The 24939-nt window shown below is 45.0% G+C and overlaps 2 protein-coding genes across 2 annotated transcripts in view; both read left to right on the forward strand.

Annotated features, from left to right (window-relative positions):
• Positions 1–11314, forward strand: part of NPFFR1 (neuropeptide FF receptor 1) — a 30823-nt gene extending 19509 nt beyond the window's left edge. The window contains exons 2-3 of the mRNA XM_006122776.4: positions 5794–5893; positions 10236–11314. Coding sequence (XP_006122838.2) covers positions 5794–5893; positions 10236–11127 — 992 coding nt within the window. The 3' untranslated portion in view covers positions 11128–11314. The remainder of the gene's footprint in view (positions 1–5793; positions 5894–10235) is intronic.
• Positions 11315–15010: 3696 nt separating this feature from the next.
• Positions 15011–24939, forward strand: part of PPA1 (inorganic pyrophosphatase 1) — a 34950-nt gene continuing 25021 nt past the window's right edge. The window contains exons 1-2 of the mRNA XM_075934984.1: positions 15011–15167; positions 23046–23110. Coding sequence (XP_075791099.1) covers positions 15104–15167; positions 23046–23110 — 129 coding nt within the window. The 5' untranslated portion in view covers positions 15011–15103. The remainder of the gene's footprint in view (positions 15168–23045; positions 23111–24939) is intronic.

Genomic DNA, 24939 nt, shown 5'->3' on the forward strand with positions numbered 1-24939 from the left:
CTATTTTATACATTTTTATACAGAATAAAATAAAACTTTCATTTTGCATTTCTTTACTTTTTTGTGTTGAAATATGTAACCTTAACATTGCATTTATATAGTTAGTTTGTACTTGAAGTTCAAACTTAATCTGGCAAGGGACTATGCAAAAAAGTCACTCTTCTTACTCTACCAATCTGCACCCTGCATGTATTCAATCATAGTTGCTGACTTGGGGAACTAAAATTGTATTCTTCCCCTTTTCACTCTTGGGGACCCTGCAGATTCAGCACAAGTGCATGGAACTGGATAACCGTGTGAACCATCACCAGTACTGTTAATTAAGTTACAATTGCAGAACCTTTCTTGATTATCATGCACAAGCCAAAATAGTCCAGTTTGGCTTTTGTATCCCATGCTCTATTCACAGGGCTCGCTGTTAGAAAAAAACATCTTTTTTTATTTGTACATTGAGTATATTTGACTTGAAAATCAGTGACAGTGACAAAAAGAGCCCTATAAGTCATGCTGCATAGAAGTTTAACATTGTAATAAATATTGAGTCTATTTGTTAGCGGAGTGCCCATACAGATGTTATCCAAAAATGGACATCTGGTTATTAGTGTTATAGCGTAATATAACTAACAGAGATGACCAGAAATTATATATATGTCTGACTATTCACTAGTTCTTTAAAGAATGTGATGCACCTTAAAGTATGTAATTATTCAGGCTGTCATGAAGTGGAGTATGGCTTAGTATCATCCACAATTTATGCTGGCTCATGATGAGCCATGCCTTTTTTAAAAAGACATTACATTCCTAAAGGACATATTAGCATGAGAGCAACCCAGATGTACAGCCAGCCTAGTACAATTTCAGGAACTGATTTTTCATCACACAACCAATGGGTACATCTAGAGGAAATTCAGGCTTTAGAATTTCCAAAGCTGCAGGGGATTGATGAACATCTGTAAAATGTCAGTAGTAGCAGCATTGATGGCTTATGGGTAGGACCCTACTAAATTCACAGCCATGAAAAAACAGATTTCACAGTCTGATGAAGCCTGTGAAATCTGGTCTCCTCCCATGAAGTCTGGTCGTTTGTGTGCTTTTACCCTACACAATGTAGGTTTAATGGGAGAGAACAATGTTTCTCAAATTGGGGATCTTGATCCAAAAGGGAGTTGGAGGAGAGGTTACAAGGCAGCATTACCTTCAAAACCCCATAACAATCTTGTGAATCCCTCCCAACACCTTTTTGTGTCAGGAGCTCTACAATTACACCACCATGACACTTCATATTTAAATAGCTAAAATAATGAATTTATTACTTTTAAAATCCTGTGATCATGACATTGACCAAAATAGTTTAGTAGGGCCCTACTTCCAGGGTTTTGTCCAGACCTCAGTGAGAAAGATTGTGACCAAAATGCTATGTAGAAACTAAGGCTTGTGAAATTAGGCATCACCAACATTGTGTGGAAGAAAATTTGAATAACTCTTTTTTTTTCTTTTAGGAAAGAAAATTACTCAACTGCCAACTGCCAGCTCACTGCAATTTAGATCATAGAATCATAGCGCTGGAAGAGACCTCAGGAGGTCATAAAGTCCACCCCCAGCTTAAAGCAGGATCAATCCCAACTAAATCATCCCAGCTAGGGCTTTGTCAAGCCAGGACTTAAAAACCTCTAGGGACTGAGATTCCACCACCTCCCTAGGTAAACCATTCCAGTACTTCACCACCCTCCAGGTGAAATAGTTTTTCCTAATATCCAACCTACACCTCCCCTTTTGTAATATGAGACCATTGCTCCTTGTTCTGTCATCTGTCACCATTGAAAACAACCTCTCTCCATCCTCTTTGGAACTCTCCTTCAGGTAGTTAAAGGCTGCTATCAAATCCCACCAAACTCTTTTCTTCTGTAGATTAAATAAGACCAAATCCCATAGCCTCTCCTCATAAGTAATGTGCTCCACCCCCAGTCATTTTTATTGCCCTCCACTAGATTTTCCGTCCTCATCCTTTTTGTAATGGGGGGCCCAGAATTGGATGCAATACTCCAGATGTGGCCCGTGACGAATAAAGGAGAATAATCACACCCCTAGATCTGCTGGCAATGGTCTTACTAATGGACCCCAAGATGCTGTTAGTCTTCTCGGCTACAAGGGCACACTGTTAACTTATATCCGGCTTCTTATCCATTGTAATCCCCAGGTCCCTTTCTGTAGAACTGTTGCATAGCCAGTCAGTTGTAGTGATTGGGATTCTTCTGTCCCAAGTGAACATAAGAATATTAAAAGGGCCATACTGGGTCATACCAAAGGTCCATCTAGCCCAATATTCTATCTTCCATCAGTGGCCAATTCCAAATGTCCCAGATGTCCCAGAGGGAACCGACAGAACAGGTATTCATTGTGTGATTCCTCTGCTGTCATCCATTTCCTGCCTCTGACAAACAGAGGCTAGGGACACCATTCCTACCCATCTTGGCTAATAGCCACTGATGAACCTAACCTCCATGAATTTAGTTCTTTTTTGAACCCTGTTAAATTGCTGGTTTTCACAACATCCTCTGGCAAGGAGTTCCACAGGTTGACTGTGCACTGCATGAAGAAAAACTTCATGTTTGTTTTAAATCTTCTACCTTATTAATTTCATTTGGTGTGACCCCTAGTTCTTATGTTATAGGAACAAGTAAATAATTTTTCCCCATTCACTTTTTCCACATCAGTAATGATTTTATCGACCTCTATCATATTCCCCCCTTAGTCTCCTCTTTTTTAAGCTGAAAACTTCCAGTCACTTTAATCTCTCTTCATATGGGATCCGTTCCAAACTCCTGTTGCCCTTTTCTGAACCTTTTCCAATGTCAATATATTCTTTTTGAGATGAGGCAACCATATCTGTACGCAGTATTCAAGATTTTAGGTTTTATATAGAGACAAAAAGATATTTTCTGTCTTATGCTCTATCACTTTTTAACATCCTAACATTCTGTTTGCCTTTTTGACTGCTGCTACACATTGAGTGGATGTTTTTAAAGAATTATCCACAGTGACTCCAAGATCTCTCTTTAGAGTAGTTATAGCTAAATTAATCCCCATCATATTGTATGTATAGTTGGGATTATTTTTCCAATGTGCATTACTTTACATTTATCAACATTAAATCTAATTTGCCATTTTGTTGCCCAAACACTTAGTTTGGTGAAATCTTTTTGAAGCTCTTCACAGTTAAGACCAAAGCAGACTATCTGGAGCAGTTTGATATCATCTGCAAATGTTGCCACCTCACTGTTTACCTCTTTCTCCAGATCATTTATAAATAGGTTGAATAGGATTGGACCCTTGGGGGACACCATTAGTTACCTCCCTCCATTCTGAAAACTTACCATTTATTCCTACCCTTTGTTTCCTGCCCTTTAACTAGTTATCAGTCCATGAAAGGACCTTCTCTGTTATCCCTCAACACCTTACTTTACTTAAGAGTCTTTGATGAAGGACCTTATCAAAGCCTTTTAGAAATTTAAGTACACTATATCCACTGGATTCCCCTTGTCCACATGTTTGATGACCCCTCAAAGAACTCTAGTGTATTAGTAAGGCATGATTTCCCTTTACAGAAACCATGTTAACTTTCCCTCCAACAAATTACGTCCATCCTTGTGTCTGACCATTTTATTCTTTACTATAGTTTCAACTAATTTGCCTGGTACTGACATCAGACTTACTGGTCTGTAATTGCCAGGATCACCTCTTGAGCCCTTTTTAAATATTGGCATTACATTAGCTAACTTCCAGTCATTAGGTACAGAAGCTAATTTATAGAATAAGTTACAAACCACAGTTAATAGTTCCGCAATTTCACATTTGAGTTCTTTCAGAACCCTTGGGTGAATGCCATCTGGTCCTGGTAACTTGTTACTGTTAAGTTAATCAGTTTGTTCCAAATCCTCATCTAATGACACTGGGACAATTCCTCGGATTTGTCACCGAAAAGTACAGAACTCTGCACTTGTCCTTGTTGAACCTCATCAGATTTCTTTTGGCACAGTCCTGCAATTTTTCTAGGTGACTCTGGATTCTGTCCCTACTCTCCAACATAGCTATCTTGCTCTCCCCCTAGCTTTGTGTCATCTGCAAATTTGATGACCATGCAATCCATCCACTCATACAGATAATTAATAAAGATGTTGAACAAAACTGGCCCTAGAACTGACTTTTGGGGCATTCTGCTTGAAACTGACTGCTAACTAAACATCAAGCCATTGATCACTACCCATTGACCCCGATGATCTTGCCAGCTTTCTATCCATCTTACAGTCCATTTATCCAATCCATACTTCCTTAACTTGCTGGCAAGAATACTATGGGAGACTGCATCAAAAGCTTGCTAAAGTCAAGGTATATCATGTCCACTGCCTTCCCCATATCCAGAAAGCCAGTTACCTCATCATAGAAGGCCATTAAGTTGGCCAGGCATGACTTCCCCTTGGTGAATCCATGTTGCCTATTCCTGATCTCTTTCCTCTCTTCCAGGTGCTTCAAAATGGATTCCTTTAGGTTCCCTTCCATGGCTTTTTCTGGGGACTAAGAGGCTGACCAGTTGGTAGTTCCCCGTATTCTCCTTCTTCCCTTTTTTAAAGAAGGGCACTACATTTGCCTTTTTCCAATAGTCTGAGTCCTCCCTCGATCACCACGAATTTTCAAAGATAATGACCAATGGCTCTGCAGTCACATCAGCCAACTCCCTCAGCACCTTCAGATGCATTAGATCTGGCCCCATGAATGTGTGTATGTCCAGCTTCTCTAAATAGTCCTTATCCTGTACTTTCTTCACTGAGGGCTGCCCTCTTCCTTCCCATACTGTGCTGCCAAATAAGCAGTCTGGGACCTGACCTTGTCTGTGAAGACAGAGGCAAAACAAGCATTGAGTACTTCAGCTTTTCCTACATCATCTGTCACTAGGTTACCTCCCTACATAAGAACATAAGAACGGGCGTACTGGGTCAGACCAAAGGTCCATCTAGCCCAGTAGCCTGTCTGCCGACTGTGGCCAGCACCAGGTGCCCCAGAGAGGGTGGACCGAAGACAATGATCAAGCAGCTTGTCTCCTGCCATCCTTCTCCAGCCTCTGACAAACAGAGGCCAGGGACACCATTTCTATCCCCTGGCTAATAGCCTTTTATGGACCTAACCTCCATGAAATTATCTAGCTTCTCTTTAAACTCTGTTATAGTCCTAGCCTTCACAGCCTCCTCTGGCAAGGAGTTCCACAGGTTGACATGCAGGGGTTTAATCAGGGAGGCCAAAATGCAATTGGAACTGCAGCTAGCAAGGGATGTGAAAGGTAACAAGAAAGGTTTCTACAGTCATGTTAGCAATAAGAAGGTAGTCAGGGAAGGTGTGGGACCGTTTCTGAATGAGGGTTTTTAAACTGGCTCCCCTTGCAGACTAGCTCCCGCCTGGCACCCCACGCTGCTGCTTCTAATACAGAGGCAACAGTGCATGGTGGCAGGGGGCTTTCCAGGAGTGGGGCCAGAGTGCGCTGGCTGCTGGTCCTGACCCTGGGGACTATAGAATAGTTGACTAACAGCTAAGAATTCATGCAGTTAGTCACTGTTCAATTAACCAATAACTAACATCCCTATTTCAGACAGATCACAAACCCTTGAAAGTCATGTTGACAGGCAGCCTTTTCACATGGCTTAGGTGTGGAAGCTCTGCACAACTATAAGTTTATATAAATTTATCTGCATGGTGGGTTTATAACATGAAAGTGTCCCCATGATGCTATCTGTGTAATTCCAGGTTGGCCATTTGACATCATCATGTGTAAAATGAGTGGACTGGTGCAGGGGATGTCTGTCTCATCTTCAGTTTTCACTCTGGTGGCCATTGCAGTCGAAAGGTACGTAACAGCAATAATCTCTTTCGAGCCATTGGCCTGCAGAAACAGACTAAGCTTTAAGGTCATTTCAGCTCTGTTTCTCTGGGGGGGACCCCATCTGGTGACAGAGTACTGCATCTGCATGACAATTGTTTTCCTTCCCTAGAACATACACACAGTACTCAGCTTGTATTTCAACATCTCTCACCCCATTTCCTTGTGATGCAATATAAAATGTATGTGATGATGGAGAGAGAAAGACAATTGAGGAGGAAGGCAAAGAAAGAAGATATTCAGGCCTTTACCACACACTGGCATATGAGCCTAAGATATGTGTAATGGACATCCAGGAAGCTAGAAAAGTAACTGTCATGGATCCACAGGGTTGGTTCTATGGCTCCAGCTTTGGAACTGTCTCTGGAAGGACAGCCCCCTTAGGTGTCTCACTCTTCCTCCAGGGTGAGCCACACCGCTTCACTGCCTCCTTTGGCTGGACCTCTGGTGCAACAGGGAAAAACTCATGAGGGAGACTTGTACAATCTGTAGGGAGCACCTCCTCCATCAGCATGTGCAGTGACAGCCAGCATTATAAAAGAGAAGAGTTTATTAGTCAACTGGAATCCAGCACAGTAAGTCCTGGGTTAGCAAAGAGAAAATAAAGTTGCAGCAAAGTCAATCCTAGTCAGGACTCCTCCAGCAGCCAACTTAATTGCCCTTGTGGCACTTCCCTAGTCCTTTATTCTCTAGGACTGCATCTAGACTGGCAAGTTTTTCCGCAAAAGCAGCTGCAGGGTTGCTACACTGGCCGCTTGAATTTCCTCAAGAACACTGACCATCTCATGTAAGATTGTCAGTGTTCTTGCGGAAATGCTATGCTGCTCCCGTTCGGGCAAAAGCCCTCTTACGCAAATGCTTTTGTGCAAGAGGGCCAGTGTAGACAACACGGTATTGTTTTGTGCAAAAAAGCCCCGATCGCGAAAATGGTGATTGGGGCTTTCTTGCACAAAACCACATCTAGATTGGCACGGACGCTTTCCCGCAAAAAGTGCTTTTGCGGAAAAGCATCCATGCCAATCTAGACGCTCTTTTCCGCAAATGCTTTTAACGGAAAAACTTTTCAGTTAAAAGTATTTGCGGAAAATCATGCCAGTCTAGACGTAGCCTAGCAGGTAAAATGCTGCTTTGCTTCCTGAAGAGAGATGTGCCACCTATGATTGTTGGTTGCTAGATATCAAAGTCCCAAGTCATTGGATTTGCCTTTGTCTCTTCAAAAACCCAAACCCCAAATAGCTGGGAGCCATTCATATCTGAGCCTTTGCAGAGAGCAAACCACCCTTTTTACTCCCTAGATAACATTGCACCACATAGAGAAAACTGAGGCAAACATAAGATTCGATAAAAAAAAATTACATCAATTCATATTTCATCACAGTAGCTATATAAATAAAATGTGGTAACAGTGAGATCCACGCTTTCCTTCCCTATAAGGTGCACACTTGTAGGGCCATGAAGGAGGCCACCTAGGGCTGCACACTTAATTAGCAGAGGTGTGTATGCTGCACTAAGAAGCATGGCCACATGGGATTGGAAGATGGCAGCAGAGTGAGGTTAGTGGTGGTGATGGGGGAGCTTGGAGTGTGCCAAGTGATGGCAACTCCCCCAGTTCTGGGGGTGCAGTGCAAAGAGATGCTTCTCCCCCCATCACCAGCCTGTGATGGGGAGAGATGCCTCTCCTTTCCCCTCCCAGCTCCAGCCCCAGAGCTGCTACTGCAGGGAGCTGTACCCTTCTCCCAGCCCAGATGCTGAGGACTGAGGGAAGTCATTTGTCCCCAGTGAAGCCCCAGGGAAGCCTGCACCCCAAACTCCTCATCTCCAACCCCACCCCAGAGCTAGCACTTATAGCTGGAGCCATCATCCCAACCCTCTGCCCCAGCCCTGAGACCACACCCATGCTCTGAACCCCTTGGCCCCACCTCTGCCACACACTACCTCCATATTGATGGGCTGCATCTAGACTGGCAGGTTTTTCCGCAAAGCAGCTGCTTTCGCGGAAAAACTTGCCAGCTGTCTACACTGGCCGCTTGAATTTTTGCAAGAACACGGACGATCTAAAGTAAGATTGTCAGTGTTATTGCGCAAATACTATGATGCTCCCACTTGGGAAAAAGCCCTCTTGTGCAAATGCTTTTGCGCAAGAGGGCCAGTGTAGACAGGTAAAAACTGTTTTGCGCAAAAAAGCCCCGATGGCGAAAATGGCGATTGGGGATTTCTTGCGCAAAACCATGTCTAGATTGGCATGGACGCTTTTCCGCAAAAAGTGCTTTTGCGGAAAAGCATCCGTGCCAATCTAGACGCTCTTCTGTAAATGCTTTTAACGGAAAAACTTTTCCGTTAAAAGCATTTGCGGAAAATCATGCCAGTCTAGACGCAGCCATGCAGTTTACAACATTCATTCCACACATGGATGGGAAAAATTAGAAGGAACATTGGCCCATGTCTACTTAACGGTTGTACCTCATCGTAGAAAGTGAATTGTCTTCTACTACATGTATGGAATTCAATTCTCTGTAATGGTAGAAAGCATATAGATTGTCCTCCTAGTTTCCCTAAACAGTATTAAATAGCTCCCAATGTGTAACTCAGAGCTCTGTGTGAGTTTAAGAAATAGTTCTGACATAGCTGATTACTCAGACTAACATTTCCCACTGAGCAACTGACAAAAGGTACAATAATACTCTCCATTAAAATAAAATGGATTCTCTTCTACACTTTTTAAATCCAGCAAAATCTGTGACTGAGCAGCTGAAAACTGATGTGACTCAGAAAATGTCCTTCTATCTATAGCAAATGGTTTATTCTCTAAGGCTATATCTAGACTATAGGGTTTTGTTGGAAAAACAGCCTTTTTTCTGACAAAACTTGAGTTATGTCCACACTGCTAGTGCATTCTGTTGACAGTAAATTGAAAGAACAGAAAGCTTTATGCACAATTGGTATTCCTCATAGAAGAAGCCTTTTTGCGAAAGAGCTATTTCGTAAAAAGGCGTATGTGGACAGGGAAGAGGGAGGCTTTTTGGAAGAAGGAGGGAAGAGAAGAAAGCACAGGTGCCCTGGTGGCCACTCTATCCATAGCAATCACTGCTTAGATACAAGTGTGTCCAGGCAGTCTGGACGCTATCTTTCGAAAAAGCGCATCACTTTTTTGATGCGCTTTTGCAGTGTGGACGCTCTCTTGCACAAGAAGTTTTTGTGGAAGATCCCTTCTGAAAAAAGCTTCTTGCACAAGAAACCTGTAGTCTAGACATTGCCTTTCATCTGAGCCCCCAGGCTAACAGCATCCTAACAGAATGTTTACCCATTAAAGCAAACCAGCTGTTTAAATATTTTCCAAATTAAGTAAGACAAAATGTTACCTTGTGTTCGATCTTTAGGTGGGTGAGTGGGTGGATGAAAAATGTTGTGGGCAAGGTATAAAAGACTTGATATATCAATAGTGTTAGTTTAGTTGTAGAGACAAAGAATGCTTGCTTGTAAACAGAACCAGCAAGGCATTTCATTTAGAAATGTTCTGCTCTCTTCCTTTAGAAAACACAAATGTGAAAGTCTTCTAGCTGTCTCTCTATGATTACCACTTTTGGCCTCAGCTACATTGCAGTTACAGTTTTTTAGAATACCCTACAGCTGTGTCCTGAACTTTTCACTATATTCTAGAGACCATTTATGTTCTTGTAATGTGACTATAAGACTGTTAGGTCTAAGCCACACTAACAAAAGTATGTGACATTACAAAAGACTTGTGACATTTTCTACATAAGACATATTATAGTATCTTTTATTTTAGTATATTCCATAAGCAGTTTGCACTTGTAAATGTGAAAGGGAGAGATTGAACCATAAATTGCTAGGGTTTTTTCTTCTCCCACTAAAGCATCTTGACTGAAATTTCTTTGTTGTTTATTTCTTTTTTTCTACATGGCCCTGCTCTTTAAAACTCATGAGTTTATTTGTTGTACAGGTCAGTGCATTCACATACACAATAACATCAGCCTGTTGTAGGACTGACAGCATCCTTTTGCTAAACTTCTCACTCTTCTGTATTGTGCAGTGATTTAGCTCCATAATACAAGCGGATATCTGATTATGGGGAAAATTACTCATTTAGTCCATTGCATTTTGTACAATTATTATTGTCTTCTTAATCATTTTTGCTCCAGTACAAGGACAGAGGTAAGGATGAGAGGCCTCAAACATGCATCTTCTGCGTGAAAAGAAGTTATAAAAGGTCTCTATAAATGTGTCCCTTGGTACATAGATTAAGCACCTCAAAATGTAAAAACCAATACTCTTTTTCTTCCTCTCATAGGTTTCGTTGTATTGTTTACCCCTTCAGACAGAAACTAACCCTAAGGAAAGCCCTGATCACAATAGTTATCATTTGGTTTTTGGCCTTGATAATCATGTGCCCCTCTGCAGTCACCTTGACAGTTATCAGGGATGAATATCATTTCATGGTGGATGCGTACAACAATTCCTACCCACTCTACTCCTGCTGGGAGGCATGGCCTGACAAGAGAATGCGAAAGATCTACACAACTGTACTCTTTTCTCACATTTATGTAGCCCCTCTTACCTTAATTGTAATCATGTATACACGGATTGCTTTCAAACTTTTCAAGTCCTCTGTGCCCATAGGAGACTCCCAATCAGAGGAAAATGAGGGGAGGAGGGTCTCTAAGAGGAAAGTCAAGGTTATTAACATGTTGATCATAGTGGCATTGTTCTTCTCGCTCTCCTGGTTGCCCCTCTGGACTTTAATGCTTCTGACAGATTATGGAAACCTAACGGAGTACCAGCTCAACCTGATCACAGTTTATGTTTTTCCATTTGCCCATTGGCTGGCATTCTTCAACAGCAGCATCAACCCAATCATCTATGGGTATTTCAATGAGAACTTCCGAAGAGGGTTCCAGGAGGCTTTCAAGGTCCAGCTTTGCTACATAGAGAGCAAGCACAGAGATACTTATTCAGAGAGGAACAATAATGGGTTCCTTTTTGGAGCACGAAACCGCATTTTTGTTGAAGCCCGCCCTAGTGATTCAGTACAACCCTCTGAGTCTGGACAAAGTAATCTCCCAAGAATTGGGTTATTTCCTCTCAGGAATGGGTGTATTGGTCACCATGGGCTGATGGTGGAGGACTTGGACAATACAGGTTGTTCACACAACAGTGTCAGTGTCCCCGCTTGGGATATCTAAGAATACTGCATATGGGGCTCCCATAGTTGATGGACCTTTCAGTGGACAATCCTGAAGATCTGTGAACCATAATATTTGAAAACAAACGCTCTCCATTTTGATTGGAAGATGTCTGAAGAGCAAACTATTTATAATGATGGACATCTAGACAAAAAAGCTATTCAATTTTAAGGACTAGATCGCTAAAGGTTTATATACTTATGTTTGGTACTACATGCAAAAGAGAAGGCTTCATGTTGAAGTTTCCAGATGTATTATTGTCTCCTACACTTTTGTGTGAATTAAGGAATATTTTACAGAGGGATTTTTAGGATCCAGACCTATGATGAGAGAGGACCCAGGAACAGTAGTTATTCAGTGAGATAACTGTGGTGGTAATGCAGAGCACAGCCATTACTTGTTGGTTACCTTATGGAATGCACTCAAGCTGGCTAGGCTGCTTCATTTGAAAGAAAGATCAAAGGAAAGGCAAAAATTTAGCCAGGAGTGGGGGAATGGCAGTGACAAATAGGCAATGTATAAGAATGCATCTGTGCTGGAAATAAGATAATTATTGGGAAAAATCACATGTACCACCTGGGAGCCAATTCTAAACCCTTGATTCTTCAGCTCAAAAAACCAAACAACCAAACCTAGCTTTTACAACTGGAACTAAGAGACTCTTTCTTTGTTGTTACCAATAGCTAGTGCATTATATATTAACCTCCTTCCTAGCCAGCTAACCAGATCTTGTCACACACAACTGAGATTCAAGGAATTAAACTCCAAAAAACGAGGCACCAAATCTATAGTAAATCCATGTGCTGTAGACACCAGACAGATGGCTAAAGAAGGCACCACACTAGCGTCTATTGCTGCATCTTACATCATCAGCTAAAAAGGAGCTGTTACCTCACTGAGGAACAGAGATGTTTTTCTGCTTTTAGCATTAGACGGGGAATTGTGTCCCCCTGTATTTTAACTTCTGATTGCAAGCATAGAGAATGGACCATGGTTTTGAATTATTTGGGCCCTGTTTGCCCATAATACACTGCTATATTTTTTTCTGAAAACACAGTAAATTTGTCACTTTATTATTTACACTTTTATTTTTAAGTTGTAAATTACTTTAATTCTCAAAAATGATTGGCTTACCCCACTAGTTAGAGCCAGGCCTAGTGCAACCACTTATTTATTAGCTATTTCTTACTATCTCTATTCTCCTTGTAACACTTTGATTCCTCATTTTTTCAGGAAGAACGGCTCTTGTGCAAGAGCAGTTTTTTGCAGTCTACACAGCTCCTTTTTGTGAAAAAGTGGCTGTTAATTAATTATGCAAATGAAGCACAGCACAATCTTTTCCAGAAGAAGGCTACAGTGTAGCCATAGCCAGGGTGTCCTGGTTGCTTGCAGCATGGTGAGGCAGGAGAAAGGCAAAGCATGGCCTCTGTATTTGGTTTCTATACCTTCAGGCCATGTGCTTAGAAAAAACAAGTCCTGGTATGTCTGGGGTGTTGCAGAGTTTGTAGGTAAAGTTGAACAATTCCCAGGATTAGGCCTCATGCAGATGAGTCATTGCACTGTAGCTTCCTTTGCTGGACAATGGTCATTGATAGCAACTTGATATCCTACCTGGGTGTTGGCTACTCTCCTTAATCTTGACTCTGGGGAACTAGTATCTGGTTGATTTCCCAACTTCCAGCATGTTTTAATGACAGCTATATAACACAATCTTGTAACTTCAAATGCATAGATGATATATATAGAAATGACTTTCAGCAGATCACAACCTTTCCCCTGATACCTTACAAGGCATGTTTTATATGTAAGATCACAATGACATAAAAATGAGGAAGATGGGGGATACAGGATGCTCCCCTAAGGTATAAAATATCACAATATACTCACTGTAACATAAATTGTAAACCATTATTGTGCATAGCCTTGAGCTATGACTTCAAACAGTGTATTGTCAACCTTATAGAGCTCTTGCCTCATGCTTCTACTATACACCTCTACATTCTTTCAAAAACAATCCAAGCATCTGAAGTTTAAAAAAAAATGTTTGTGATATACAGTTGCTGTGGGGTTACACTAAGAACAAGGCTCAGTCTGTGTACATTAGAATATGCACTAGTAAAGGAAATGTGTTTAAGGTAGAGTGCATGAAGTATTCATAATATTTAGCATTGATATGCTACTTCTGAGTTGCTATGTGCTCTACAGATATTACATTAATCTTAATAAATACCCTGAGATATTGAAGTATAATCTCCATTTTAATTATATGGAATCAAGTATCCTAACCAACCTGCTCAAGTTCACAAAGCCATCAGTGTAGGAGCTGGAATTGGAACTCAATTTCTGACTGGCAAGCCTATCAGCAGTCCTCAACTCTCTGTCAAAGTTGTCAAGTTATTTAAAGTAATATCATCAGTCAAAATACCTGAACCTTTTCCATTCCTACAGTGAAGTAAACTCTGTTGCTAAATAAGGCCTTTGCAGACACATTTTTTTTAAATGGGCCTCAGAATTTGGATGCCCAATTTGATGAACACAAGAAATGCCTCAACTTCCACTGTACTTCTAGGCAGTCAAACCTAGATTCTCCAAGCTATTTAGGTACCACTCAAATCAATGGACATTTGAGGCATCACACTTCACCTTTTCTAAAAACCAGGCCTTGGTCAGAAGTGGAACATGAAAAACGGAGGTATCTAAAATTACAGGCTGCTTTGGAAAATGCTAAGACTTTCATTTTCTTATGACAAATATTTTCTTAACAATGCCCATTCTGTCTGGTTATCTGCAACAATTTATCAGATTAAGGGTGAGATTTAGCAGTGGCCTATGGTTGCTCCCCCTGAACTCAATAGTGAAACTAATTGACTTCATTGGGAGCAGAGGACAATGCTTGCAATTTTGAAAATGTCACCTAAATCCTGAGCTGTGCTAAACAGTCCTGGCTGCCTTCCATTCAGTAATGTAACCCAGGATGGAGCTTCCAAAACAAGAGTATATTTGGAAAAGTCACATGATGGGAATTTGGCACAGCAGCTCTGGCTTGATTTAGATCATGCTCAGTTTAGAAACAGATAAGCCCACACAACAGGGCCTAGTACAAATGAAATATCGAAGGAAAAGTTGCAGCTGAGAGAAAACTGTTCCCTGGAATGTGTATATCAGTCCATGTGCTGTTGTTGTTTGCTAACTTTAATATATTAGTATTCACTACCTCTTGCCTCTAGTGACACTGTGACTGAAGTTTTCCTGTATCAGAATTGTTATTTTGGTGTTTAGTAACTGCTCTCTCCATGCGGCACAGAATGGTATTACTGACATTTCTGTATCACTGACCACTAATCACAGAAATAAAACATTGCTTTTCTGGCTTTCTAACATTATTGCTAGAATGTGCTGTGCGGACTGCAGGGCGCTACACAGATCGGTTTGGCCCCGATGTGAAGAGAGCAGAGAGCACAGCTGGATCCAGACTAGAACCCAGGGCTCCACATTCACTACGGATATTTTCGGGTGCCAAGTCCAGCCCCTCCACCAGAGCGGGGCCTGCCTACAGCGCTGAAAGACGACGGAAGCGCGGCTCTCACCGCACCAGCTAGGAGGTGCCGGGATGTCGAAGGGCGGGGGAGGGAGCGGGGAGGCCGCCAAGCTGCGGATCTCAAGCAGCGCCACGCAGGCCGGGGCCAGCACGTGTGTCTGGACAACGCGTGCGACTGAGCCTGAGAAAAGCGCGCCTGCGCACAGTGCGCCCCATGATGGGCCAGGCGGTTCAGTAGGTGAGGCGCGGCAATGCGCTTGCGCAGCGGTGTTCTCTGGTAAGGCCACATCGCCATGCGCCTGCGTAATGCGGTTCCTGATGAATGGCAGGGCGGGGCGTAAGAGGAGGGGATGGCTTGGCGCCTGCGCAAAGCTCTGCCGGGGCAGCGATCAGCGAGGCGAGTGTCAGTCAGAAGTCTCGCTCGCTGCCGGCGGCACCATGGCCAGCTACAGCGTGGAGGAGCGCGCCGCCCCCAACAGCCTGGAGTACCGGCTCTTCTTCAGTGAGTGCGCGCGGCGGGATCCCGCCCTGGGGTCCTGAGGCGGCGTAACGCCCCGGGGGGCAGCTTCCCGCCCGCGCCGCCCCTCATCCCCGGGGGCAGGACCCGGCCCCTCGCTGCCCGGCGTCGGGACCCGGCCCCGCTGGGTGAATCCGTGCGGAGCTGCCTTGGTGCCCTCACCCCCGCCGGGCGGGTTAAAGTCTGAGCGCGGCGCAGGTGGGGCCGGCCCGGTAATCCCGTAAGAGGCTTTTCTCTGCTCCACCCAGACCTGGCCCCGGAGCGACCTTTAGCCTGGCCGGGCTCCTGGGGGGGTAACGTGGGGCGCTGCCTGAGGGGACACCCCGCTCCCAGAGCCCAGCCTGGCCGGGTGCAGGGGCTGGTGGGAACGAGGTTACCCGTCGTATGGGGCAACAATGAAAGAGATGCTACGTGTCGCGAGCAGCGATCCTGCCTGCCAGTCAATGGGGGGAGGCACAGATACTCCATACTTATGTTAAGAAAGGATGAGCAGGTGGGGAAAAGGAGCTATGGACCACACCTAAAGGGTGGGAGAACAGCAATCGGGGGAGAAACTAGCTGCTTTATAGTGCCGGGTCCCTGATACTATTGTTCATCCTATTTCTAGTAGTTCTTCAAAGCTAACAAGATGTGGTGTTTTAGCTGCTGCTTGTAATTATTAGAACTGGGAGCATTGGCTGTTTGTTGGAAGCACAGAAAACGAGGAGGAGGGAGAAGATTAGCCAGGACCAAATGAGAGCTATAGAGGAACACAGGAGCTTTATAAAGAGGTTTCACTTTTGGTAAATAAAGTCCTGTTGAAGCTTGTTAGTACTTTGTTTGCATGGTACAATATTTTGGCACAAGGATGGATCTTCTGCCCCTGACTCTACCTGCACCCTTTCTGCAGTGCCTAAGTGAGCCTCCAATTCTTTTTACTGCCTGGATTCATATGTTTGAGACTTACCTGCTTGCAATCAGTGCTATAGCGGTTTCTGAAGTAAGAAAACTTGGCTCTGCTACACCACTGCTTTGGAGCAGAAGGGAAGTGTATATTTTACACTTTCCCTTTGCAGATGCTAAATATGAGACTGCGCTCACTGCATTAAAGAACTTTGTGCCAAAAGTGAATGTAGCTAATCACTACAGATTTTGCAGGCATGAGCAGAATCCAGGGGAGACTAATGCAGTATATTACTTCTCTGAGGAGTCTGACTGTAAATTGTGACTTTGGGAATATGGCAGATGAGATCATTAGAGACCAACTAATTGAGAAAACAACCACGCGCTTGCTTCTAGAACCACAACTTACTCTGGAAAAAGCAAAAACCATTGCCAGGGCTTGACAAATCATGTAATCTACTCGCCTGTGGCAAGTAGATTACCTGCCAGCGCAGCGCGATCTGCGCATGCGCAGCTCACAGAGCCACGCGACTGGTGAGCAGGGCTCGCCGCTGCTTGGTGAGGCCTCACCATTGCTACCCCGAGTGGCTTTTACTATAGCTGACTCAAAATAATAGGCATGGATGCAGGAGGCCTAGTCCAGGCTGTGACCCTTTTGCAGAAAAGTCCACTGTCACTGCAAACAGTTACAAGGAGAAAGCTAATGAAAAACCATAGAATCACCTCTGCTCTGCCCCTAGCTCAGCTCTGCTCCTTGCCTGGCATTCTGGCTGGCACCCCACATGTGACCTGCCCTGCCATAGCAGCCCACAGACCCAGCCACTGGGCTCAGCTTCACTGCTCCAAACCACTGCCCCGTTGCTGGTACTCTTGGCCCTGCCAGTCCTGTTGCAGCAGCATTGGCCCCACCAGCCCACAGTTCCACCGCAGTGACTCTCATCCCTATCCACAGCAGATCATTGCTCAGCAGCTGGGGATCCTGAGCCCTCCTGCCACAGCTCTGCGATGTTGCTGCTGACTCACTGCACAGACCACAGTCTGCTGGACTCTTACAGCAGGACTCCCTGCCACAGGATTCCCTGTAGCCACCCTGGCTGGTTTCTCAGCCCCTGCAAGACTCTTGCTTCTGGCCCTCCAAAGGATCTCTGGTCCAACAACATCTGTGGTCATACCATGGATGTTGCTGGACCAGAGAGTCCAGGTTGAGAGAGGTTTAACCTGTAGTAGCTAAGAATCCTAACTGGCTTTTCTAATATAGCCATTTAAAACAACAAGTAGGTCTAGTACTGTATTATAATCTTTCTAGCAGAGTGATTGTCATAACCATGAGGAAGGGCCAGCAGCCTGGGGCTAAGGGGTTAACTATGTCCCCTGTACCTAGTCAGGTAGCGGTCAGCCAATAGAAATGCAGATAGATTTCAAACAGGAATTTTTGGATTTTCCCTCCTTTGTCTGAGCTAGTTTGCTTTCTAGATACTGAGGGAGACAGACAGGAGACATGTGTCTCACCAAGAAAAAGACTCTTCATAATGTGTAAGTAGGGTAAAGTCTAGATAAATCCGTCAGGTTTTATTGTTTTCTGTTTTGGGAATTTGGATCTGATGTCTGCCTTTAGAAATGGGTTTTCCTCTCTTTTGTAACTAAGTTTTGGTCCATGGCGGAATCCTCCATGAGTACAGGTAGTCCCCGGGTTACGTGGATCCGACTTATGTCGGATCCCTACTTACGAACGGGGTGAGGGAACCCCGTACTAGCTGCGCCACCCCCCCCCCCCCCAGCAGACCGCCGAGACGTGCCGTGGCAGTCCCGCTGCCTCTGTCTCCCTGGTCTGCTGGGGGAGGGGAGGGCGCAGCTAGTGCGCCCCCTCCTCCCCCACCCAGCAGACTAGGCTTTTCTCGCCGCTGGTCAGTTTCAGCAGCGGCTGACTTGGGGACACCTGGGGCAGAGCAGCTGGGGTGCTGCTGGGTTGGTCCTGTAGTGCCGAGGAGCGGCGCTGCGGGACCAACCCAGCAGCACCCCAGCTGCTCTGCCCCAGGTGTCCCCAAGAGCAGCTGTGGTGCTGCCTGGTTGGTCCCGCCGTGCCAAGGGTCGGCGCTACCAGACCAACCCAGCAGCACTCCAGCTGCTCTGCCCCATGCGTGTCTGATTCAGCCGCTGCTGGTCAGTTTCAACAGCAGCTGAATCTGGACGCCTGGGACAGAGCAGCTGGGGTGCTGCCAGTTGGTCCCCGCAGCGCCGCACCTCGGCGCTGCAGGAACCAACCTGGCAGCACCCCAGCAGCCGTACCGCAGGTGTCCCCAAGTCAGCTGGTGCTGAAACTGATCAGCGGCTGATTCCAGGAAGCCCGGGGCAAAACAGCTCTGCCTCAGGCTTCCTGGAGTCAGCCGCTGGTCAGTTTCAGCAGCGGCTGAATCGGGGACACCTGGGGTACAATATGTACCAGTTCCGACTTACTTACAAATTCAACTTAAGAACAAACCTACAGTCCCTATCTTGTACGTAACCCGGGGACTGCCTGTACATTAATTGGTGGCTCTTACATATAGCCATTCCAACTATGCTTGTAACTGGGATATTGTTTTGATAAGTCCTTTTTTAATTTAACCTGGTATTGGTTAATTTTTGTGTCTTGGTTTTACTTTAGGGCTGAGGTTTCCCAAGTGACTTCTTCCCTGGTTTTTCTTGTAATACTTGGGTGGTGGCAGCGGGGTTGTTGTGGTGGTGGTGGTTTGGTTTTTTTTGTTTTTTTTCCCCCCCAAAGTCCAGGTGTTAGGATTTTTGGGGAAGTTTTGTACCAAAGCCTGTAGAGATCAGGTTTTGGAATGCTTTTACAGGCCCCCCACTTCTGCATTCATTGTGCCAGAGTGGGGAACAGCTTTGACAGTGATATTGGATGCAAAATGTTTCAGAATGTCAGTTAAGACAGCCAAACCAACAACACAGTCTGTGGTAGCCCAAGTGGCAGGGCGTGGCCTCCAGTCTTAGTTCGGGTAGGCCAGAGAGCAAAGTTTCAAATAAGCTGCTTGGCAGTGTATACGCCCTGGCTCTGGGTCAGGTTGGGCAATCAAAAGTCTAACATATAAAGGAGAATGTATGTTTGTGCTCTAATAACTTGGATACTAAGATCCACTGCAACCAAACTTTGCATGGAATAACCTTTCCTCCAGGAGAAGGTTTTAAGGTACTGTGGGAGGGTGTGACAGGGCCCCACTCTTCCCCCCCCCCCCCCTCCCCCAAGCACTAGGTCCGCCGGCAGCAATGCGCTCCCAGGCCACTGCTGTTCTGGGCCTGTGGCGCTTGCGCAGAGGTGGCACGCGGAGGACTGCCTTCATGGCACAGGCTTGCCTCAGCCAGTGGGCAGGTGGACCCAGGGAGAGCAGGGACGCCAGTGTGGAAAAGGGCGCTGATGGTTAAACCTGGCACTGAGCTAGACACGGGGGGGCGGAGGGGAGAGGAGAAGAGAAGGAGGAGCAGGGTTGGCTCTTTTGCTTGCTGCTACCCCCCTTCCCTCCTCTCTCCCGCCACCTCCCTAACTGCCAGCCTGTGCCCCACCCGGAGAGCGCCCTGCTCCTTCCTACCCCTCACCTCCCACTACCTTAAATCTCACTGTGCCCCCCACACACAGTGCCCCACTCCTCCCCACCCTTCCCCTGCCACCTCCTTAAATGTCACCTTGTGCCCCACATAGACAGAGAATCTGATTTTCTTCCACCACATGTGTCCCAAGTACTACCCTATCTAATATATAAAGGAGAGTGTTTGTAACTTGGACACTATAAGAGCTACCTCATTCAAACTTTGCATAGGATAACCGTTCATCCAGGAGAAGGTTTAAGGTACTTTTGGACCTGATCGGGGTCCCACTTCCCCCCCCCCCCCCCCTCCACAGCACCTGTGGCCCTGGGTGTGAGCTGGAGTGCCCCTCCTGCATGTAGCCTCCCAGGACTCGCTCTCTCCCACACGTGAGGTTACATAACCAACCCTCTTTCTCTCCCCCCCCCCGGGAGCACAATAGCTCGGGCACCCGCCCTGCCCCTAGCAGCACCTGCAGCCCTGGGCGCAAGCTGAGGTGCCCCTCCCACATGTAACCTCCGCTCCACCTGGGGTCATTCCACACCTGCCACTCCCCCTTCCGGAAACCAAAGCCTGCCTGCTCAGTTCGCTGGGCTTATCCGAGCAGAAGGAAGGGGCCGGGTTAAACCCTCAATGTGTTATACTGCTGTGAAGCCAGCCGGCTGCTGTTCATGCTGTGAGTGGTGCTCTTCTGTGTCTGGTTCCAGCCATCGGGGTTAGATGTGAGCTCTGAGCTTTCGCTTGCCAAGGCAGGGCAGGTGGATTCCTGAGCCAACCTTACAAAGAGAAATCCCCTTGCTACTGGCCCCATGACTGTATACTGTTCTCTTGGGGGCTTGCTGCTCGGTCCTGTGGGGAGGAGGTTCCTGCTGCTCTCAGAGGGTCCAGGTGTGGGCCAGGAGCCTTCATCCCCCAGGGTCTGTGGCTCTGGGGGGTCCCCTGGCTCAGGGTCCCCTCCTTTTCTAAACTCAGGAAACCAGAGGAACAGAGTAAATCTGGGAAAGTCCAGCTAGTCTTATATATAAAGGAGAATGTTTGTAAGTTTGTGCACTAATAACTTGGACACTATAAGAGCTACTGCAACCAAACTTTGCATGGGTTGACCTTTCAAGGTTTTAAGATACTTTTGGACCCGATCAGGCTCAAGCTGTAAAAATCAAAAAGTAACCTGCTGTGCTGCAGGGGCCGCCCTGCCCACTGTAGGGCCTGTGCCTGCGGCCCTCAGCACCATCCAGGACTCAACCCTCCTGCCTGTGAGATTACGTAAGCGGACCCCCCCCCCCTCGGCACACAATGCCCCAAACCCCACGCACACAACAACTCGGGCATCTGCCCCCTGCGGTACCTGCAGCCCCAGGTACGAGCTGGGGTGCCCCTCCTGCATGTAACCTCTCCTCCACCCAGGGTTGCACCCCCCTGCCTCTGAGGATGATGTTACATATTTTAATCCCTATAGAAATCAGTGCAACTTTTCTACCATTTAAAAAAAAAGACTACTGTTTTTCTACATTTTGTTCCTCCGGTTTCCCGAGCAATGCCAGGTCACTCCAGCTAGTAGTCTATAAAGTAAATTCTAAACAGTAAATAGTCCACCAGGTTTAATGGCACCAGCTGATGTACAGGCAGGGTCTGGGGTCAGGTCTCCGTGCTGGCAGAGAGCTGACAAGCACGGGTTTTTGTCCACAGAGGTTTTTGTCCACAGGGGAGGAAGCTTCCACCCAAAGGAAAGGGTGGTGGAGGGCCACATCCCAGCCCAGGTCCAGCAGCAGCCAGGACGGTCTAGGCCAGTTGACAACCCAGTTGTCCAGCAGAGGGCGGCTTGGCCTGGCCTTCCTCCACTGGCTCTGGAGGAGAACCTCTGTCCTGTTGTGCAGCTGGACTCTGACTGAGCTGGGAGCTTCCCTTCTTATATCCCCAGCCTTAGCTTCCTGTTTCCTGTGGGTGGAGCTGGGTGATTCTGGCACCACCCACCAAGTGGTTTTGAGAGGAGTTTCCTTCTCTGGGTCAGCAGGAGGTCATGCTGACTCACTACATATTGGCTAACCAGATACCTGGCTAGAGATAGGAGACCTAGTTAACCCGTTAGTCCCCGGGCTGCTGGCCAGCTCTCCTGGTTATAACACCCCCCCCTTCCCCTAATCAGAGACGGCGCTGGCCACGCTGCCTGTGATTTCTTCTTGGAGGTCTGAGATAAAACACAGTAAAAAAGTATATGCTCTAATATTAGCTCACAGACATTTACCTTCCTCCCCCCATTCCCCTTCTGTTCTGAAATTTGATTTGTCCTTTTCATATGTGTTCATTTTTTTAATTGTATCCTCTGGTATATATGGTTGTGACAATTTTTTTCCACTATTTGATCTGAGGAAGTGGGTCTGGCCCACGAAAGCTCATCACCTATTAAGCCATCTTGTTAGTCTTTAAAGTGCTACATAGTCCTGTTTTTTGTTCCTGTGAGGTGAGAGTGCTTCTCCCCCATCTCTCCAGAAAACAGGTACAACAGTGCTAAAAGGAGCTGGAAATGTATAATTGTAACTTATGAATGAGGTTAGCCAACATTAACTAGCTGGTAGCCTTTAAGAGTTAGTCTTTAAAAATGGTCCTTTGTATATGTAATATATATTGAAACCATTATGACTTGCTGGGTGATCTATATTACTTATGGGGAAGAAAAAAATGTATAGGCCCTATCTATTAACAAGGCTTCTGCATGTAGTTAGTAAAGTAGATTTCCTATTCGGGATGTCAAGTCCCAGTTTAACTGGTTAAACATTAGGAAAATCTAATGTTTAATGAGTAAGTGGGATCAGGGCGGGAGATGAATGCATGAGGGAAATAACAAGATTTAACTTCTCCAAGATTATGCTACTGTGTCTAGCTTTCTAATCTCAGTACCGTTTTAAAAGAACCAACAGCTAGAATGTTTCTATTTCAGACTCTAAAGAGGAATTGATATTGTGGATATATGATACACTCAAGTAGTTAGACAAAGCTATTTTGAATAATGGAAGTAGAATGTGGCACATTGGAGAGTATAGGTGGGAAATGGCACAGGACACCCTCAAATGACACCTATCTTGTGACACACAGTCAATTCCATGTATACAAGGGCTTTAGTACCCTGCAGCACAAAGGTCCTGCCTTGGTGTGGGCGAGGGCTACTCCAGCCCATCTGGTTTAATTGGACCAGATGCCAGTTAACCAGTTACCCTGGTAAACATGTTGGTAAGACAATGCTTACTGGTTAACAGGTTAAACCTTTACATCCGTAGTTTCAGGGCACAGTCAACCTCTTAAGCTAGGCATTTGAATAAAGCCAACTTTGTAGCCACAGTAGTTTGTTACATTGTTTTCATTAGAGCTAATTAATGCATCTTTGTTTACTATCTTAATATGTTGCTCTTTCAGAAAATGAAAAAGGACAATATATTTCACCATTCCATGATATTCCAATGCACCCGGATGCTAGCAAGGTAATGTATATGGCAATATTAAGCAGATTCTTAGCTATCCACTGTAAGAACTTGAGTATTAGAAATCATTACTTGCAGATACACTGAAAGGAGGAACCAATAGTATCTGTGTGGTAAATGACTGTGCAGCATATACTATGGCAGTAGTTGGTCACTGGCCAAACAGTGCAACTGCAATCTCTCTAACTGAGCAAACTGGATTAGGTAGACTTACATCATCCTCTTTCTCTGGTGATAAGGGAAATTCAGTACAAAATTAGTCATAAAATGAATGGTGAGATCGTCTGTACTTTGGAGCTAATAACTAACTTCTGGTGCCAAGACACTGAGCCAACTTGACTAACTTAAACATGTGAAATAATGGCTTTGTGGATGAGCGATACAAAAATGTAAACTGTAAGAATGCTAATGCAGAAGAAAACACTTGAAAAGTGGTGATTTTGACCAGTGTTCCTTCTAATCCTTCCCAGCCATGTGCAGAATAATATTTTATGTGCACCAAAGCATGTGTGACTGTTTCTGCTAGTGGGTGCATAAAATCTTGCTGTAGGCACTCTGCTCAACAGATGGGTGGCATTTGCTTCTCTCCTAATTGGCTGCACAAGTGCACAGCTTACAGGGAACACTGTCTTAGACCCTAATCCTGCAAACAATTCCCCATGAGCAGAATCCACTGAAATTGTTTTGTCTTCATTGCATTGTCCTGCACAGCTGCTTAGTTCTGGGGCTAAATTCTTAGCTGTATTAGGACTGCTTTGTGGTGTTTTCCCACTGAAGATCACTCCTAATTCCAGTTTACCAGTTACTGAAGTAACATCCTAGTGTGAGAAGCCTGATGACCTTACAACCATCGCATTAGTTCCTAAAAAAAATTATCTGCTTTGGGAGGAGTGTGGCTAGGGAATCGCAACATTCTCTGATCCATGGATGGCATAATAAGTCTTTGTGGTTGTTAGCAGCTCCTGCTTGCTCTCAAGGTGTGTCCCACTAGCTCTTCTTTTACCCCTCCCCCCCCCCCTTAAATTTCTTTAAATGGTAGCACAGGATCCTGGGAGTGATATGCTATGTAGAAGGAATTTTTCACTCAGCTATCCTACCCCTTCTCCCCAGAAGGGTTTTTATTGTACTCTTTCAAGTACTTTTATCAAAACATTGTGCTAGTTCATAATTGGCAACGCTTGTGCTATGGTGATGGGAGTAGGGTAAGACTCTCTTCCAATAAATCTGGAAAACTGCATCTTTTTTTAAGTTTCTAAAACCTCTTCAACTACTGTGGTACTTCCACTGGTTCCATGGGAGTGTGGCATATAGGTCAAAGTCTATAACAGACTTGAGGTTTTTCTGGACTCCGCATTTCAAAATGATATCAAGTTATGTAATGTCAATACTTGATCAAGGAGTTGACTCAAAATAAAACTGTCTCAGATGTCTCTTCCTCCTTCCCTTTGTTTTAAAAAAAACCACATCTAATTCCTCCTCTCCCCTCAGGTATTAATTCTAATCTCTTATTCAAAATAGTTTCTGGAGCTTAATCTTACAAAGAGGACTGTATATGGGAATAGTGATCTGTGCTGCCATAATTAATTTTGTAGAGTGCTGACTGGCTATATCATGCTATCTTTGTTTCCCCTTACTACTAGTATTAATTGATCTATTTATTTTTAAACTATACTTTAACTATTAAGATGTTGCCCAAACTCAACTAAAAAGCTTAATCCATGCACTAGTTTTTGGTGCCCTCTGCATTCCTCCTTACTCAGTCTAGGAAAGGCATTTCTCGTGCTACCTCAGTGTACCACATCATATGCACATCAAAACCTCAAGCTTAA

The sequence above is a fragment of the Pelodiscus sinensis genome, chromosome 8 (assembly GCF_049634645.1).
Source record: "Pelodiscus sinensis isolate JC-2024 chromosome 8, ASM4963464v1, whole genome shotgun sequence".
NCBI lineage: Eukaryota > Metazoa > Chordata > Testudines > Trionychidae > Pelodiscus > Pelodiscus sinensis.